We start from the raw sequence: 18905 nt of genomic DNA, 5'->3' as shown, positions 1-18905 counted from the left end.
GGCGCCGCAATATCTGATTTCTCCCGACCAATAATAATAAGCCAGACCCCACACATTATTATTCATTACATTATCCTTTCATTAATAGTTCAATATAACATTTTTTTAAAAAATAATAATAAAGATAAAAACATGTGTATTTCAAAGGGCTTCCTTCTCCTTGCATCTTGATTCTTCAACATTGAACAACAAAGTTAAACTAGAAACGAGAAAGAACCAATCGACCTCCCGAGTGATTACGTAGCGTGTGTAGCAGCCATACGTAACTACAGTTTCAGTTTCAATGGATGTTGATATCGTCGAGGATGAGGTCGAGGTCGAGGTCGAGGTTCCTGAGTATTTTATCTGCCCGATCTCTCTTGAGATTATGAAAGACCCTGTGACTGCAATAACCGGCATCACCTACGACCGGGAGAACATCGAGCGGTGGCTGTTCGACACAACGGGTACTACAACTGTAACTCCACATTGCCCTGTCACGAACAGGCCGTTGCCCCAGGATTCCGACCTCACCCCAAACCACACACTCCGCCGCCTCATACAGTTGTGGTGCACCCAGAACGCCTCCCGGGGGATCGACCGCATCCCGACCCCAAGGGCCCCACTCGACAGGTTCCGTGCCCTCAACCAGCTCATCAAGGACCTGAGAAATCCCAATAATAACATTCCTGATCGGTTAACCGACACGCTCCACCGCATGGAATCCCTCGCGACCAAGAATGAACAGAACCGGAAGCACATGGTGAAAGCCGGAACTCCAGAGGCCATGCTCTTGTATGTCGTGGCCTGCTTCGGGAGTTCCAGAACTGCCGGTCTCAGAGAAGCCCTCAGCATACTTAATCTAGTCCAGATTCCGCCAGACGAAGCTAGGGCACTCCTTTTGGCAAATGATCGGATCATCGATTCGCTTTCCTGGGTCTTAGAGCATGGGACCGAAAATTGCGACAAGAGCGTTATTAGGTCTCACGCACTCTCGGTGTTGAAGAGATTGGTCGATGCCGCTAACTCTTCCATGTTAGAATGCTTAAAACCCGACATTTTCGGCGTGATCTTGAGCACTATAAGGGACTTCAGAAAGTGCTTAGCCATGCAAGGACTTAACGCAGCTTTGCATATTTTACTCAGCTCATGCCAATGGGGAAGGAACCGCCTCACAATGGTTAGAACATAACATAATATGATTCAACGGGGATCTATTACATATACATATCTTTCGATTTGATTAACTCTGGGGATTCATATTTCAGGTAGCACGCGGAGCAGTATTCGAGCTTATTGAGCTAGAACTTACCATGCCCGAGAATAGAACAACCGAGCTAATATTAGGAATATTGTTTCATCTATGCTCCTATGCTGAGGGTAGGGCCCAGCTCATCAGCCACAAGGGTGGGATCGCCGTGATATCAAAGAGGATTCTGCATGTATCGCCGAGTGCCGATGACCGTGCAATCATGATCCTTTCGCTCGTGAGCAAGTTCTCGGGGACACCTTTGGTGGTTCAGGAGATGCTGATGGTAGGAGCCGTCTCGAAGCTCTGTATGGTGATTCAATCCCAGTGCGCACCATATCTCAAAAACAAGGCTCGGGAGATCCTGCGGTCGCACTCGGAAGAGTGGAAGATTTACCCTTGCATCAAGAAAAGTCACTTGACAAGGTACTTCATCGAGTGATGATTCGTCTTTCCCCCTTGCAATGTCTGATTTCATCTCTTACCGCCATGGAATGTTGTACATTTCATATGGATTGATTTGTTCAAGTTAATTTTGGCATTATACACACACACACACATATATGTATGTATTTCGTTGGAATTCCAGTGAATGATGTCTCAAATGTATACCCTAACGATAAGTTAAATGTCTATCTCCATACATATATGCGGAACGCATCTGCACGCTTAATTTCATTTAAGTATGGATTGTGCCTGAACATCTTTTGTTGGCTGATTGATTACTGAACCATCGGATGATGAATTGTGAGCTATATAGTCGAATGTTCGAGAAATGGAGAAAGAGGGAAAAGTTCCTCTGTAAAATTTTCGCTTTTATTCACCGAGGGAAAAGCTCCCTCGATAAAATTTCGTCAGGAAACCGTCGGTAAGTCGCCGGTAAAACATTCCGACTACCCACGGATTTCCGGCGGAATGTCCACCGGCACCTTACCAAGTGAAGATCCCATGGTAAGGCCTAGGCAATTTTAAATAAATAAAATGACACGATAGGTCGGCGGCAAACACTTCCAGTTCCAGCAACCTACGGAGGGGATTTTCCCTCGATAATTCGAAAAAAAAAAAAAGATTAGGACGCAGAGATGCCGAGGGATCGTTCCCTCGGTATCATGTTGGTCTTGATCAAAGCCCTTGACTCGGACCGAAATCATCCTCATTTCCCTCATGTTTGTTCGACGAGCGCCTCCTTCACGAAATTAATATGTTCAACTCGGCCATCATTGCCAAGAGCTCCTCCCCCGGTCACACCACCGCTTTGCCTAATAACAAAGAAGTTTCACGTTCAATTCTTGTGATGGGACTATCATCTCCCAGAATTTTTATTTCATTGCAATAAGATCATGAATCTCTTTTGTAATCGAAAAATCAACAAAAAGATAGATTTAGCGTAACATAGTCCAACTCAATTAATTGCGTGTGTAATACGTGCAATACCTTTGGCCAGTAGATTGCCAATTAAGAACTATGACGAACAAAATTTAAATAATAAAACAAAAAAAGAATGATTATTTAAGATTTTATTTATAATACTTATTAGTCAATCGAGAAATAATGATGAAAGAGGTTGGCTTTCTTAGAAAGTTTTGGGCTGATGGGGTGGGCCAGTGCTTTGATTCAGCAGATAAATGGGCCGAAGGGAGTAAACCATTGGACCGGGTTAGTGCATGATGGGCCCTGAGATGGGAGCTGAGCTAAGCAATTGAGCTTTCAACGCTGACACAACACGGCTAAGTCTGACAGTAATACCATACAATGGGCCACAGCCGTCGTTTAGTCCCGATATATTTCGGCGGCGGGTGTCTTTGACTGCGCTGACTTTCTTATTTATTTAACACGTGGGAGACAAAGTAGAGGTTTCATCAGCACGTGTTTCTGATTACCATCCTCTCATACAATTAGCAGGCAATCGTACAGAGAAATCATATACTGCACGTGATATTATCCAACGCCGACGTCCACCGATTGTACCAAAATCAATCCTCCAATCATCGTCATCATCATGATCTCTGTCTTACTAAGTTTATTCCTTTTCATATATTTGTTTATGTACAAATGCATTATTTATTAGAAATTAAGTAATATAATGAAGAGATATGCCTTCAACAACAAATAGATCATGTGCGAGCGGGCAGAGACTCAGCGCATTGATATCAACAAGAGATTTTACTATAGAATAAATTCCACGCACTCCTGTGATTTTGTAAAATGTCAACGACGCTCTCTCTCTCTCTTTTTTTTATAATAGGACACTTATATAGCGTTTGGTAAATAAATTAAATTTGATTTAGTTTGATTTAAAGAGACGAAAACAAATGTACTTGAAAAATATTACGTGATAGAATTTGAAAAAAAAAGATTAAAAAAAAATAATGATTGTGTTGTTGAATTGAGAAAAAGTGTTAAAATTGAAAAAAAAAATTAAATAGTTGAGAGAATTTAATATTAAAAAATTAATTGTAATAATAGATAAGAAAAAGTATGAGAAAAAATTTAAAGAAAAAGTTAAAAAAATAATAATTGTGTTGTTGAATTGAGAAAAAAAATAATTAAGTAAAATCAAATATTGTTATCATACTTACCAATCATCCCTCTTTTAATTTGTTTGTGTGGCAACTGAATCATCATTAAGTGAGCGCAAGAAGAGATGGTAAGTGTCATATTTTAAATATAGTAGTATCGCTATAAACTATAGGGATGCACGAGGGAATTTATCCTTTTAGTATATTATTCGTCAACCAATCAGCGTACAAATTATCCTCTCGATAAACATGTTCTACTGCCACCATCCAGTTTCAATCAAGCAAAACTCGTGTATCTCTGACGATGGCTTCGCAACCCACATGCCCCTTAATTGGTGAGCTGCCATAGAAAGAAAAGTTGAGGATGTCTTCACTCACTGGTCACTGCCCCACTTGCTCTCGTCGACAATTTCTGCTCATAGTTAGAACACGAGGCTTTGAATTGAATTAAGAATGGGATGAGAGAGAACCGAAGAAGGAAGACAGTCAGACAGACAGAGACATTTTTTTTTCTAGAGAGAGAAAGTCAAAGCCAAGGAGGTTTTTCTTTTTATGATAAAAAGACTAAATCGAGTTATTAACTCACCGTGACTGCCCCAATTAAGGGAATCTGACCGACATGGAATGTTCCTATTGCCATAGCTTGTTGAGACTTAGCTCAACTTGATCACCGCAGCCCCACCGGGACACTAGTAAGTTAAGTCCAAGACCCACTGGATCAAGTATTATGAGCCGGTCACTACAATCTCATAGTACACCCACATAGTGACGAGTTTTACGTCATCAGTGAAGTTCGAACTCGTAACATTCAAGTGAAACGTTTGAATCTTAGCCACTAAATCGTCGTACTATTGGTAAGCCAAATAGGTTTCATTCATTCGTATGCCCATGCAATTTTCCCCTATTCATTCACTCGTCACCATATAACTCATTTTTTTGTCTGTCCTCCAATAAAATATAAGTTGAAAAGTCGCCTCTAATAAGTTTTCCCGCGTCTTGTGTTTATTAAATAGGAAAGAAAAAGGGGAAAAGTTGAATATTTCCGTGTTTTGACCTCCTTGGCTTCAACGTGTATATAAGCTCTTGGCCATATTCTCTTCCCGTTATCCAAACTTGATTCACATCAGATTCTCAAGTCTTCACTCACGATACCTTGCTCTCGATCCTTATTTCCTTAGCTCTAGCTGTGTCTCTCATGGACGAAGTCGAAGTTCCCTCGTACTTCTTGTGCCCGATCTCCCTCGAGATCATGAACGATCCTGTGACCGTCCCCACCGGGATCACCTACAACCGGGAGAGCATCGAGCGATGGCTGTTCTCCTCCTCCGCCTCCTCTAGAAACCACACGTGCCCCGTCACCAAGCAGCCGGTCCCGCCCGACTGCGAGCTGACCCCAAACCACACCCTCCGGAGATTGATCCAGTCGTGGTGTGTGATCAATGCCTCGAAAGGTGTAGAGAGGATCCCTACCCCGAAGCCTCCCGTGAGCAGGGCCCAAGTAACCAAGCTCATCCGGGACGCCGCCAAGTCACCCCAGACGAAGCTAGGCTGTCTCAGGAGGCTAAAGTCGATCGCCTCCCAGAGTGACGCGAACAAACATTGCATAGAAGCAGCCGGTGCCCTCGAGTTTCTAGCCTCGGTTATTCATGAAGCATCCTGCGGAAATGGACTGGTTACACCGCTGATTGATGAAGCATTGAGCGTACTTTACAGTCTCCACGTCTCTGAAGCCAAGCTCAGGAACATCGTCGATGTCGAGATTGTCGAGTCACTGGCGATAATCATGCAAACCGGGACCTACGACTCGCGTGCCTATGCAGTAATGCTCCTAAATAAAATGCTCGAAGTAGCTGAACCGGCTCAACTCACTTGCCTAGCAGACTGGCTCTTCACGGAGGTTGTGCAGGTGTTGCGCGACCGTATCTCTCAGCGGGCCACGAAGGCTGCGCTGAAGCTCCTCATCCATCTCAGCCCGTTGGGCCGCAACCGAATCAAGGTCGTGGCAGCTGGGGCAATGCCTGTCCTCTTGGAGCTCCTCCTCGAGCACAACAGTCTGGCCTCCGAGCACATCAGGGTCTGTGAGATGGTGCTAACTGCGATGGACATCTTGTGCCGGAGTGCAGAGGGAAGGGCCGAGCTGCTGAGCCACGAGGCGGGGATTGCAGTCGTGTCCAAGAAGATACTTCGGGTCTCGCACGCGGCCAGCGAGAGGGCAGTCAGGATCCTACTGTCTGTCTCAAGGTTCTCGGGGACACCTCGGGTTTTGGAGGAGATGTTGCAGGTCGGGGTTGTGACAAAACTGTGCCTCGTCCTTCAGGTCGAGTGCAGCAGCAGGACGAAGGAGACCGCAACGGAAATACTTCGGATGAATGCCCGAACATGGAATAACTCGCCTTGTGTACCTCGAAGTTTGCTTTCCTGGTATCCGAATTGATAAAATGACTTAGGTTTTTAGGAGATCCCTCTAGGGTTTCTGAATGTACATGATTCTTTCCAATTCAAATATGTAAAGAGATTACGCTTGCAAATTAGACCCAATTTTAATGTTTCAGCAACTACACGTGTATATATATTTATACGAACCTATATGTATATATATATCAGGGGCATCGGACTAAATAAATACGTATGCATAGTACAAATATGGGCTCGTGAAGTTCTAGATAATTGGAGACAAAATTGTACATATGTACAAGTTTCATGGACAATAATGGACATACAACACTATGAGTTCCAAGTGCAACAAGCCTCTTGAGAGTACGTATTGTTCTCCCATGGCTAGTTCACGAACACGAGGTGAAACATGTCGAGGGGAGGGATTTCAGCTCGGCAGCTGATCCAACTCCCGACTTCACGAGAGCAAAAACCTCTACGGGTTACAGCTGGCCCAACCTTTCCTGTTAAACCATCAGCACATACATCAGCTAGATCGTTAATGGAATCTGAACATTCAGATGATCAGACAAAGGACTAAAGGCTGCAATCTGCATCGAATTATGATCATTTAACAAGTTTGCGACTGAGAACTTTAGAAAGAAATCTATCTGGTTCTTTCTCTTTCCTCGTACAACTATTGCACCGTGCCTAATTTGTTTAACCTACAATTTAAGGAAGTAAAGAAGTTGCCCGAGGAGAGAAATAGACCTGAAGCATCTGCATGAGCTTTGGGTGCTGCTCCAAAAGCTGGCAAAGCTTCTCTCGGTCGCTCAACAAAGCCTGCCAAATGACAACCAAAGCAGTCGCATATCAAACATATATAAGCTTTGACATTAAGCAACTCTTTAGCAGTGCCTGCACCCGTACCTGGATATCTTCCGTAGATTTGAAATAATCGGACAGTGATACACCCGAATCTTTCTGCTGGCTTGATGCAGCTTCGCCTTGCTGAGGCAAAACCTGCCCTTGTTGACGCAACTGAGCATGTGAAGACTCAGGCTGCTGCGATTGGTAAAAGGCGTTGCCAATTGCTGGGACTTGAGGCTGTTGTTGTAGCATCTGCGGCTGCATTAGATGCGCCTGCACTGGAACGGGGCTCGGCATAGATAACCCTTGGTCCGATTGCTGTGAAGAAGACTGAGTTGGAGGCCTGATATGATGTGGCGGTGGCTGTGGAGGGATAAGAGGCGGCTGAAGAGGCTGCAGCTGAGGAAGAGAATGCATCGACTGAACAGTTGGGTTATCCATTGGCGAGCTTCCATAGAAGTTCATCGGGACAGAAGCCGGGCGGTTAAAAACCATTGGCGTCATTAATTGAGGTGGAGGATAGGAAGGAATTCTCGTTCCTGCCATGGAATGTGGAATCGGGATAGCAGAGGATTGGGCAAACTCCGTTGTTCCAGCACTTGTCTGACCATAGAGAGAAGGTTGCAGGGTCGAAGGTTTTATGTTATAAGGACTCGACAAAAATGGGGGTGGCGTAGGAGGAAGCGGTGGTCGAACAGGTAAATAATCTGATGGAACCTGCCCAAAATACAAAAAAGGGATTAACACTGAATACCCTTCCCCGAGACCAAAGCAATAGGGTTTCAGAGTTTATTACCTGATATGGAGAAGGGACAGCCTGCTGCCCATCCATCATGAGGTTAGATTGAGGAGGAACTGAATCAGATGACTGAGGCATCAATGTTGGTGGAGGTGGCATCGGAGGTAAAGGTGGTTGGCTCTGCAAATATTTCTGGTCATAGGCTGGTCCTTGTTGTCCCCCACCAATTGGCAAATTACTCGCTGAATGTTGTGGGCTTTGTTTTGGGTACGATATTTGTGGGCTCATCCTTGAATCTGTTCGTCCCCGTCCTGATGATGGATACATGGACGCTGAAAAACCTGAGCTATTTGCTGCCATTGCATCCTTCTGATCACTGGGTTGATCAAACTTCTTCTCTGAAGTAATGCTTGGTTCTCGGGTCAACCGCTTTTCCACCACACGTGAAGCAGCAGACATCCTTGATGAGAACTCGCTTTGAACATTGTTGTTCTCATCAGCGTTGGACCCCACTGGTGTCCCCATACGAGAGAATTGACCGCTCTCCTGAACGTCACTTTCAGTCTCTTCAACAATGGAACGAGGAGAGTTCTGATCAAGAATTGCTGGGGCAGACTGGTTCAAGTTCTCATCCAACTGAGGAAATAAAGACTTATCATCGGGTTCAGAATCTTCACCGTCAAAGACGATATTGATATCATCATCTAGATCCGTAGTGGCCTTCAGCTCCTTCTTGCTTACTCTCGCTTCCTCAGCTTCACCACTCTGAGCTAGAGCTGGAGTTGAAGCCTTCAGTTGGGTAACTGCCTCCCCCACAACTGCCGTCGTAAGAGAGTTCTGACGCTCTCTCTGTCGAGCCATGAACTCATCCACATGAATGGACGGGGGCCTCCCGCTTGAGGATCCGGCCCGTGGAATCGCAATTACATCAGTTCCACCATCAACATTCCTCTCCCTCGCCACATAGTCGTCAACGTGCATAGAGGGTGGCCTGCTTGTGTTTGGTTTCCGCAGCCGAAAGGTATCCCTGCGTGTGGGACCTGGGGGTGCAGAAGATGGGCCAGACCCACGGGCAAACGAACTTGAGGCTGAGATGTCTGTGGGTGAGTTTTCTCCTCGGCCACGTCTTCCTAGGGCTTCCATCGATGTCAGCTTCCTTTTTGCAGGAAGAGCTCCACCCTTGTCGGGCATGTTTTCTGGACACTCCCACAGGAACTTGTCCAAAAGTCCTCCCATCTTAAGGAAATCTTCAGACTTGTCAGAACTCCTATCTCCCATCAGATTAATCTTTGACGAAGAAAAAATGTCATTTGATGGCGCAGTAGGAGCTTCAGAGGAAAATATGTCAGCCGTATCAACGGTGCCAGTAGGTTTCTGCAGTAGCCCTAGCAATGAGTTTGCCGACACCGCAACCTATATTTCACACAAACTATCAGCTAGTTTTACACAGAATAGTCAGGCAATGAATAAGCAATTTGTAAATTTACGAGTCTTTTTACCTTGGAATTCAAAACAGTAGTTACCGCCTTTACGTAATCCATGTTTTCTTCGAGAGAATCACCCCCCATGTTTACATCTTCCGAGAGCCCGAATAGATACTTCATTACAGCAAAGCCTCTCAAGTTTAATCTGGTCCATAAGACATCAAGTTTGTTGAATAACTGAGCGCCAAGGGATGCGCATCATCACATTATGATAAACTTTCTATATCGTACAAAATCAATTTTAAGCACCCAACAGACGCAGAAACACACTTACATTTTCCCATCTCTACAGAAGGACAGACATCCTTCAGACAATACATCAATGGCCTCCACTGAAGATGTCGAGAGATCATCCTTCGAAAGGAACGAATCAAAAAGCTTTTTCCAGCAGCACAACAAGGGGGGAGGCCTTGTCCACCGTGAACCCCTGGGTTCATTATTTGGATTACTTTCACATACGTTCTTCTGTTCATGCACTTCACCATCGGAGTGGACGTAAGAGAAAGTGTCCAAGAAAGCCTTGCGACCTTCAGCGCAAGAAACCAATTCTTTGAAAGCTCTGACACAAGCCACCAACTCTTTACCTCTTGGTAAGACCTAGAAAGCAAGGAAGCTCTCCATCAGCAGTAATAAGATGATTAATATTAACAGAAGTGCTAATAACTAGAAAAATACATCCTAGGATATAACATGTCATTTATACAGTAATAATTTTGTGTCGTAAATGACTTGGGTCACATAACAAGAAGGAATGTTACTTCAAGCCAAAAAATAAAAATAAAAATAAAAAGTTAGGTAGAGGGAGAAGCAGTTACCTGGAAAAACTTGAGAAGGAAGGGTATAATCAATCCACAATCTCCAGCAGTTAAATCGAGATTTTGCCTAATCAATAGTGGAGCTGAAACAGGTGAGCTTAAATTTCTTATGGAAGAAAAAGAAGACGTCAATCCAGATTAAGGCAGTGAACTCACAAATCAGTTCTCCCAGAGTATTGTAGTTTTCTAGAGCTACAGAGCAGTGACATTGACTCTAATGCAGGGAGGCACCAACTAAACACGGTAAAACCAAGATCAGCCGAATTATTGTTCTCAGGAAACTCTTTCCCTTCTAAATCAAGGGAATCCAAACACCTTTCCATGACTTTCTCCAAAACCTGAATGATTCCCTCCTTCAACAAGAGAGCCTGATAAAAAATGGGGAAATAGCTCATAAAACCAGCAGACTAGAAAGTGGAAGAGGAAAAAAGTTAAGCAGGAGTAAGAAAGATAGAAGCTGAGAAAGAAACCTTAGTCTGTGGATGCTCTATCAAGCTAGCGAGAAAATCAAGATATCTGTAAATCTGGAAGGGAAAAAAAATGTCCATGAATGAGTTCCAGCTCGAAAGAGTTGAGCAAAAATGTAATGAGGCCCAAAACAGAAGTTGGAGTTGTTCAAGTATATCACCTTGTAAGCATCGATTTCAGATGGAAATGCTAAGTTCGAGACATTCTCATGAATCCACAAAAATATTGGGCGGAGTAGGATAGAAGCATTTTCGATTTTTTGACATGCAACACGAACGATAAAAAGTCTTAGCATGTCTTGTATCACAGCCAGTGCCTGTTGCAAGTCAGGTGATCAAAAATGGAATTAATGTAAGGGAAGCATCTATTATCAACCTAACCCGACCCTCCACAACTAGATTAAGGGGAAGAATTCCAACATAATATGAGAAAAATATACTTACAGAAATGGCATAATGTTGGATAATTTCTGCAATTTTGCCAAGGTGCGGAATCAATTGCGAAAGCACCTTCTCATGATGTTCCGGCTTCAGATACCAGGAGACCTCTCTTTCCTTGTGAGGTCCCAATATTGTCCCAACAGCCAAAGTTCTGAGGGCACTCGATAAAGGCATGCCATTCTTCCAAAGCCATACACCTTCTTCAGGAAACAAATCATTCTTGTGGTGCATATGGATCCAACAAATGAATAGTCAGTAATTGCACTTAAAAGATCAATGCAGCAACATGAGAATGAAATATAAAAGTTGAAACACATCTTGGTATACCGAAAAATGATGCAGCAGTTGATAGATCAAGGGGGTAGTCTAAGAGCAGGATAAAGTAGCAAAAGGGGAACTTCTTTAATGGGTATGCATTACGCCAAGTAGAACAGTATTTTCTGCTTTCCCTGACGCTTTCTACCTATTGAGTGTCCACATTACTCATCCTTTGATCAGGAGTAAGGCCATGGAACTTCCAATAACCGTGCCCCTAACTCTGACTGATGTACCAAAAGATCTCGGGGCTGCTTACCAGAAGACAGAGCAGACTGCAGGTTCCCTTAGGGCCCAAGGCCATCAGGGAAGTGGCTTCAACATTAGTTAACAGGGAGTGGAAGAGGCCAGGAGTCCACCCAAAAACCGTCCAATAAGCAAGTGCAGACACAATGAGATGGCACACAGCTTCAAATCCTAGGGCAGAATCGGGATATGGAGAGGATAGATCTGCAGCACAAGCAGCTAACTTGGGGCTGCAATCAAAATAACCACTCAATAGATGAACATCATAAACTACTGATTGTCGCAACAAAAGATTTTTATGTACCTTACTTCCCGATGCAATCTCAGTAGCGCATTCATTAACCTTGTATTTCTGTGCTGCTCATTTGCTTCCTAAAAAGAAAGTATGTGTCAGTTCTAGATGAAAGGATAATATGCTAGTTCAGAATTTAAAAAGAAAAAAAAAAGAAAAAAAGAAAGAAACACACACACACACACACACAGAAGACTGCAATCTCTTAGAAGTTAATACTTTCAACCTAACTGACAAGCATCCAGTATCAATCAATTATTGATATTGTTGCCTTCATTATACTACTGATACTACAGGAAAATAACCGGATCTTATTCTGATGAAATGGGGTGCTAGAAAGAAATGAGACATTCAGTGTGTCTAAGATCAAATAGAAACAAGTGCAACAGATCAACTTGTCTTATATCCAACCAGGAATTTTGAGAAGATGGGAATCAACATATGAAGTTTGAACGTAATGCACCTGTAATTTCTGCAGAAGGGTGATCAGCAATAACATGGAAGGAACTAAGAGATCCACCAAACTCTGCTCGCGATTTCGTTCCGACAGTAAATCTGATGTAGAGTTACATTCAGTTCCATCATCAACAAGGTAATCTGCTCAAAAAGTAGAGAAATGTGAGAAATTATTGTTACATATCATTCATTCATCAAACGTTCCTATTCATATTCCACATGACTCTTGATTACAATTTCTGCTTTTGCTTCTTCTAGGAAACATGCTTTTGCTACTACAATTGACCATCTGTATCAGAGATGCTTGCTAACTTCAAATAAAGCAGGTATTCTAGGAGTCAAATCAAACTCAGGCATCATCTTAGAAATTTAATAATGAGCCGTGACCTTTGGCTTATGTACTTAAAAGTATTAGCTTACCATAGCTGTTTGAGGACCTCTCAAGCATGAATCTGCAGTTGACTAAAACTGCGTACACAACTGTGATGGCACCCTCATCATACAGCTCTGCAGCAACAGTCTACACAAAGAATGTATATTGAGCCTATTAGATTATATAATGGTGAAAGATATTTTATGCACCATACAGCAAGGTGAGGACATACGGAGTTTTCAGAAATGAATGCCAGAATCCGAATTGCTGTAATAAGCTGTGCCACAGCACTGTCGCGGAGTACCACTCCATCAAATGTCTTCTCTGAGATTATTTTTCCAAGATTCTCCAGGACATTAAGGTCAGAAACCCCAGAAGAATCTCCAATGGCATTCTCAACATCCATCAGATCTGAGACTAGAATACTAGTTGATGTTAAGTGAGCATCTCCTCCTGAAGCTAATACAGCAGCATAGCGCAACAGACCAATGGCCCCGTTTTTGTGATAAACCACCCCAGCATCAATCCACTCCAAAAGCCGAGTAGGAGCATCTTTTCTATTGGACCCTGGCGACGAGGAATGCAGAGCTCTGTGCAAGTCAACTGCATATCCAATCCAAGAACCTGAAAAATTGGGCATCAGTATCGGATCAAATTATGCCTGTGAAAGAACCAAAATGGTGCAAATCCATGTACAGAAAAGGATATACAAAAAATAGAAATAAAAATCAAGGACAAAAAAGTGTGTTTATCATAACCTAAAGAAGATGCAATGGTATCCGTAACAATGATCTCAAAAATCTCTGCTGCTGAGTGAAAGATTGCAACATCCAAAGGTGAAGCTCCTGAAAAGACAATTTCCATCCAGGTTTAACCCATTAAATAAACAAAATATTATTTGCAGCAGCTAAGTTTCGTCATTCTATATGTTGGGTACCTGTTGTCTTTGCGACAGGCTCTAGTTCCTTGACGGACTGCAATGCTTCAATCAGTACTGAAATAGCCTAAAAAGCAACAGAAGATCAGGTTTTAACAGATAAAGGGACCAAGTAGCATAACAGACAGCTAAATAAGTACAAAATATGGCATCAATTGGAAATAACAACATTTGCCAGATCTTACCTCTGGAAAATGTCCAAGAACAAGTAAGGCTTGACGACCAGAGTCAGATCTGCAAATCATGAGCCAAGTTTTGTATCATACTTACGTTCTATAAGCCCAGAAGAACCAATTTAAAAAGTTCTTTTCACCTAGAAAAGGCGGAAAGTTCCCACAGAACCCACAGAAACTCTTCAGATTGTGGCGCCGATATCAGCAAATGATCAATCGCATTAATCTATATAAAGAAAGCAACCAACATATTTAGTCATCAGAGATGAAAAAGAAAAGCGAAAACACAGAAGAAATTTACTGCTAACATGCTCAGAAAGTTAAAACTGACCACTCTAAGATGCATCTCAAGAATCATTCCAACTTCACGGGGCCCACAGAAGAAACCTTTAGATATTAAATTGGATGCATATCGAAGTGGAAGGCAGTCATCCTTTTTCTTAGAATCAGCACCCTTAAGGGCCTGAATTAACATGGCAGAAAGTTCAGCCTGATGCGCAAGAAAAAGTAAACCTGCAAAGCATTATAAATGTAAATCCAAAGAATCCCAACATTGATGAAAAATTATCTCAGAGGTATGAGAGACTATACCTGAACGAGAAAGGAGCAGTGAAAAAATTATTGCACCAATGGAAAATGTTATATCCATGTATAAGTACATTGTATGTCCCACTTCTGAACGCAATTCTGAAGAGGACAACAATGCAGCAGACAAAGGCAAAAATCCCCTCTCCTACACCATATATCAAAGTCAACATTAGCAATGCATAGTAAAAAGAATTCATCTAAAATCCAACTAAAAGAAATTTTGCCAGCAACAAGGTTCACTTAATACTCAAAGATTTTATAACAAACAAGATCTCTGCGTTGGAACTGAGCAGAACTGTGCTGCTTTCCAACTAAGTATTATTAAGATAACTTAGCAAATATGAAGAGCCAGGAAACCTAGTTTAGACAGAATGGATAGTAGAGAGAGAACAGAGAGGAAAAAAGGTGTGGCATACTAGTATTCTTAATTCAAAGGTCAATTGCCTTCGTGGCCCTAAATGAGCACATGTATACATGAGAAAAGTAACCCAAAACATCAGACTTATAACTGAACTATGCATCCAAAGATTTTACCTGTTAATTCTTAACCTTCCACACTAGCAACCTTAAATAGAGGCCAAGGCCATGACTTTCCCACCCAACGAAAGTGACCCGCCTATATAAGAAAACTCCTTAACTATAAAATATTACAAAGGACAATGCCTAGAAGCCCATCATTTCTGATACATGCATTAAAATTAAGAACTGTTAGCAATAATGCATAAAACTCAAAAAGTTGAGGATAGGTATTTTCAACCAAATTAGAGCCCAACTATGTTCTTGGTCAAGCACAACCCAAGAAGTCAAAGGAGTAGCAATTAACCAACTGAATTCCTTCCCTTGGCGTCATAGTTCACACCTATTTGCTAAGTTTCCATGTGGTAGAAGAATAATTGCTATTCTATATCCAATTAAAATAAAATAAAAATGCTGATATATAAGTTACCTTGAGAAGGGTCAGCAAATGCGAGTCAACGTCCCAATTGAAAAGGAAAGAACTTGACCAAGTGATCAAGCTACTGGTGGCTTTATATGACAACGACCCTTCATTTTGACCAAGTATCAATGATTGGCATGCACGAGCTACTTGAGAAGGATCTTCAATTGGACCATGTGACTTCACCAGCTTCTGCTCAGCAGTATTAAATACTAAGAAACAACTTCTAATACCACGTAAAAACCCAAAAGCAAGACAACAAGAATCCAGTATTACAAGTAACTCCATTTCCCTTGAGACTGAGATAGAAGGAGAGAACTAGCTATCAAGTACAAAATGCCGAAAAATATTAGTCTTTACCAGAAGATTCTTGAGTTGAGATTTGGCACTGGCAAGCAAATCCATGGAAGTGCTGGTAACTATACCGTCAGTGGAGAGACCTCTTAAAACAGAGAGAACTACATACTGGATCGAAGAATTCAGGAAATCATATGTCAAATGAACATCTATAAGACATCAAGCAAGCATGTAACAGCAATAAAAGCACACCTCATATCTTGATGCAACTTCATAAGTTCTAAGACGGCGAAGAACGTAACTTGCAAGGGAAGCCACATCATGACGTGGCTTTTGCAGTAACAACTTCAACAGCTGACTATAACCTTCACTTATACCCAATGGGATATTTTCATCTTCACGAGGCCACCAACCCAAAAGGCCTTCACATCCAATTGAATGACGAGTTGCCTGCTCCATGACTCCTAGGAGAAGCAACACAGTAGCAGCCGAATTTTGCAATTGATGGCAGAATACTCGTGTAAGTTGCTCCATTCCACCCTCATTGACAAAGTGAAAGCAGCTCTCTCTACTAGAGCACAGCAGAAGAGCCACACTCAACCACAAGAAGACATTCTTGCTCTGATAATCAACAATATGAAATCAGAAACATTGAATCAGATCCCATTCAGCCAATATAATTTCCAGCAGGTACATAACATGAAGAAGAAAAGCCACTCACCTTTGAGAGCGAGGGATGTCCAACAATACGGGAATCATTTTCAAATTGGAAATGTCGATGAAACATATCTACCAAAAGCTTTGAAGTAACTTGATGATCATCATTCTCAAGTAAAGAGGATCCAATTGATGACTCTGCCAGCATATCTCCTGATTCATGCTGAACAACTTTATAGAGCTCAAGAAGCTCTCTTTTGGACTCACTGATAGCTGTTTGCAGCTCCCTGCTGTCTTTGGATCTGCCCCAACTAAGAGTTTTCTGATTGATGATTGCGCTAGATAAATCATGAGAGATATAAGCAGAACCAGCTGATAATACAGCACCCACAACCTTAGATGCGGCATCCCCATGTTCCCCAACTTCTAGTATCTTTAGTACTAATTGCAGAAGTTGCTTAACCTCAACAGATATGTCCAGAACACTAACAGACTGAGGCAATGCGTGCAGAGAGCACACGAATTCATCATTTGTGAAATTAGTAGAATGTAGGGGCAAAGGAAGATCCTCGAGATTTCCCTCAACCGAACTAACTATATTTGTCAAAGAGCTATCATCAAATTCTATATTGAACTGGCCAAGGTCCTCTGCTGTGTTCCCATAAACTACTAGGCTTAGACTGCGATAGCTGCCCCGTACAACCAGATGGTTAGTTACCACAGCCTGCACAAAAAATAAAAACAAAAAGAATATAAAAGATTGCCAAGTTAGCACCTACATCTGATAAGGCATTTACAGTATATACATTGCTGCCAAACAGCAAATGTTTTACAAATGTGGGGAAGTCATGCATATGGCTAGATCCTTCTTAAAAGCAAAAAGTACAACCTATGAAACCTGAATATAAACCCCTTAATTAGTCTTAGTAACAAGGAGATGTGGTAGCAACTAAACCAGCGAGCAACTGCACAGATTGGTCCAATCAGATAAGAAAAGCAACATTGTACAAGAAGTTTGCATCTGCGACTATGATCAGGCCAAAAAGGGATCAAACTTTCAGCTAAATTTATGGCTCTTCAAACAGCTAATCTGTGAATTGACTATTCCTAAAACCTACATTATAGCCTGCAGTAGCAACTCATGGATCAAACAATAAAAAGATGAATGCATTAAAATTTTGCAATGCAATTTGGTGGTGCTTGATCACTTGGTACCTCGACTTCGAGCACATTTGAAGAAGAATGAGAATACAAAAAGGGCTGGCAGAGACGCCTAAACCTTGTCTCGCCCTCGCATTGAACGAACACTTCCACAGCAAATGATGGAGGTGAAGTTGCCCTGCATAGAGGAATTGGAATTTCAGTCCTATGGTTTAAAAGGACTTTTTCCCACAATCAAAGACCGCGAATGCGACATAAAGTTTCGAACTTTACATTGCAGTAGTAAAAGGAGCACATACCCGACGAGTGCTACAGATTGACAAGCCGAGGGTGCGCTCTGCTCGAGAAACTCACAGGCAGTGATGACTACGGGTTCAGCAAACAGCACCTGAAGACAGAAACAAAATGCCATTCCAAACGGAAGATTAAGAGAAAGTAAGACATCACGATTGCTCGAAATTAACACAGTGAGCAGCAGCTGAAACTGAACTGAGAAAGCTTTCAAGAGAGTTCATTCAATAACATTAGAGGTTCTGTGATGAAACAGATGAACAAGTAGGCGAGGAAAAACGTCAAAGGGACGGCGGGAAGTCACCTCGTCAACGTACTCGTCGAGGTGGGGGTGGACGAATGTCTGGGCGAATAGCACGCAAGGTTCGGGTCTGCCCATGTCTGCTGTCGGAGCTTACTTAGGTTGTTTGAGAACTTTAGTGCATGTTCAGCTCTTCCGGTGGGTCCTAGGGCTCCGCGGGATTCCCCCACCGAATCAGAGCCGACGTTAAACTCGGGACGCTTCCTCTCCGTTCAGCTCACAGGGCGCAGAGAGAGAGATAGAGAGGAGAGAGGGAAGAGCCGAAGAGGAGAGAGAATGGTCGTCTTGGACCTTTGACGGGCCGGCTTGAAAACTCGGCCCAGTTCAGTTAGGAGCGACAGCCCGAATCCGATGGTTCGTGTTTTGTTTGCATCTGCTAACGGCTAACGGCTGACAGTTTGTTTTTTGTTTTTGTTTTTTTTTCCTCATTTGCGGCCCATGGGCCTATTATCTAATATAACCAAAAAAAGAAAATAAAAGAACACGAAAAGTTTTCACGCTGTGATAGATGATCTTGCAGTAATTTTGTTTCGAAAGTAAAGTAATGAATAGCACGCCGTCAAGACATGCTGTCAAGGCTCGCAGTAAATTTGTTTCGAAAGCTAGAACTTCGGTTTTCTTAGAAACAAGTTCTTATGGTTCGGTCTATGAATTTTCCAAGACGAGTGACACGAGCGACAAAACAAGCCTTTTTGTACTTCAGTCTCTGAGGCAAGCTTAGTTGGTATCCTGGCTGAAAGGTCTACTGGTTAGTGCTGTAGTTTGAGGATTAAATCAGGCTCCTGTTCAGTTCCGGTGAATTTGCTACAGTTATCACTGTCGCCTCTAAATGATAATACGAGTCGACTCTCCGGACCACCAGATCGAGAATCGTGCATTCCATGCATAGGTAGCCGGTCCAGGATAAGTATTCCCACCGTGCAAGGAAATGCAAATTCTGAGAGC

At 42.6% G+C, this 18905-nt stretch overlaps 3 protein-coding genes across 3 annotated transcripts; 2 read left to right on the top strand and 1 right to left on the bottom strand.

Annotated features, from left to right (window-relative positions):
• The first annotated feature begins 189 nt into the window (after positions 1 to 189).
• LOC116208722 (E3 ubiquitin-protein ligase PUB24-like) lies at positions 190 to 1892 on the top strand. Its single transcript, XM_031542273.1, has 2 exons — positions 190 to 1159; positions 1248 to 1892. The coding sequence occupies exons 1-2, from the start codon at positions 284 to 286 to the stop codon at positions 1668 to 1670; spliced, it is 1299 nt and encodes a 432-aa protein (XP_031398133.1). The 5' UTR covers positions 190 to 283; the 3' UTR covers positions 1671 to 1892.
• Positions 1893 to 4815: 2923 nt separating this feature from the next.
• LOC116206904 (E3 ubiquitin-protein ligase PUB23-like) lies at positions 4816 to 6302 on the top strand. Its single transcript, XM_031539741.1, has one exon. The coding sequence runs from the start codon at positions 4943 to 4945 to the stop codon at positions 6179 to 6181; it is 1239 nt and encodes a 412-aa protein (XP_031395601.1). The 5' UTR covers positions 4816 to 4942; the 3' UTR covers positions 6182 to 6302.
• A 78-nt stretch (positions 6303 to 6380) lies between these two features.
• On the bottom strand, positions 6381 to 18203 carry LOC116206902 (protein virilizer homolog). Its single transcript, XM_031539740.1, has 29 exons — positions 17964 to 18203; positions 17668 to 17756; positions 17423 to 17546; positions 16272 to 16931; positions 15803 to 16171; positions 15614 to 15718; positions 15263 to 15445; positions 14320 to 14461; positions 14060 to 14241; positions 13869 to 13954; positions 13741 to 13789; positions 13556 to 13622; positions 13377 to 13463; positions 12851 to 13242; positions 12666 to 12765; positions 12253 to 12386; positions 11802 to 11869; positions 11511 to 11727; positions 10940 to 11155; positions 10657 to 10812; positions 10499 to 10552; positions 10185 to 10396; positions 10029 to 10095; positions 9488 to 9810; positions 9229 to 9358; positions 7787 to 9142; positions 7051 to 7707; positions 6892 to 6963; positions 6381 to 6644 (listed from the first exon to the last, which is right to left on the bottom strand). Exons 1-29 carry the CDS (start codon positions 18036 to 18038, stop codon positions 6624 to 6626), a joined length of 6393 nt encoding a protein of 2130 aa, XP_031395600.1. The 5' UTR covers positions 18039 to 18203; the 3' UTR covers positions 6381 to 6623.
• Between the last annotated feature and the right edge of the window lie 702 nt (positions 18204 to 18905).

The sequence above is a fragment of the Punica granatum genome, chromosome 5 (assembly GCF_007655135.1).
Source record: "Punica granatum isolate Tunisia-2019 chromosome 5, ASM765513v2, whole genome shotgun sequence".
In the NCBI taxonomy this organism is placed as follows: domain Eukaryota; kingdom Viridiplantae; phylum Streptophyta; class Magnoliopsida; order Myrtales; family Lythraceae; genus Punica; species Punica granatum.
Note: the sequence above shows the minus strand (reverse complement) of the source record. Positions and strands in the feature narration are given on the sequence as shown.

Coding starts and splice junctions, on each gene's coding strand:
- LOC116208722 (XM_031542273.1), top strand. CDS start 284: ATGGATGTTGATATCGTCGAGGATGAGGTCGAGGTCGAGGTCGAGGTT. Junction 1,160..1,247: donor GAAGGAACCGCCTCACAATG/GTTAGAACATAA, acceptor TTCATATTTCAG/GTAGCACGCGGAGCAGTATT.
- LOC116206904 (XM_031539741.1), top strand. CDS start 4,943: ATGGACGAAGTCGAAGTTCCCTCGTACTTCTTGTGCCCGATCTCCCTC.
- LOC116206902 (XM_031539740.1), bottom strand. CDS start 18,038: ATGGGCAGACCCGAACCTTGCGTGCTATTCGCCCAGACATTCGTCCAC. Junction 13,464..13,555: donor GCCTGTCGCAAAGACAACAG/GTACCCAACATA, acceptor TTGTCTTTTCAG/GAGCTTCACCTTTGGATGTT. Junction 6,645..6,891: donor AGCTCATGCAGATGCTTCAG/GTCTATTTCTCT, acceptor ATGGTTTAACAG/GAAAGGTTGGGCCAGCTGTA.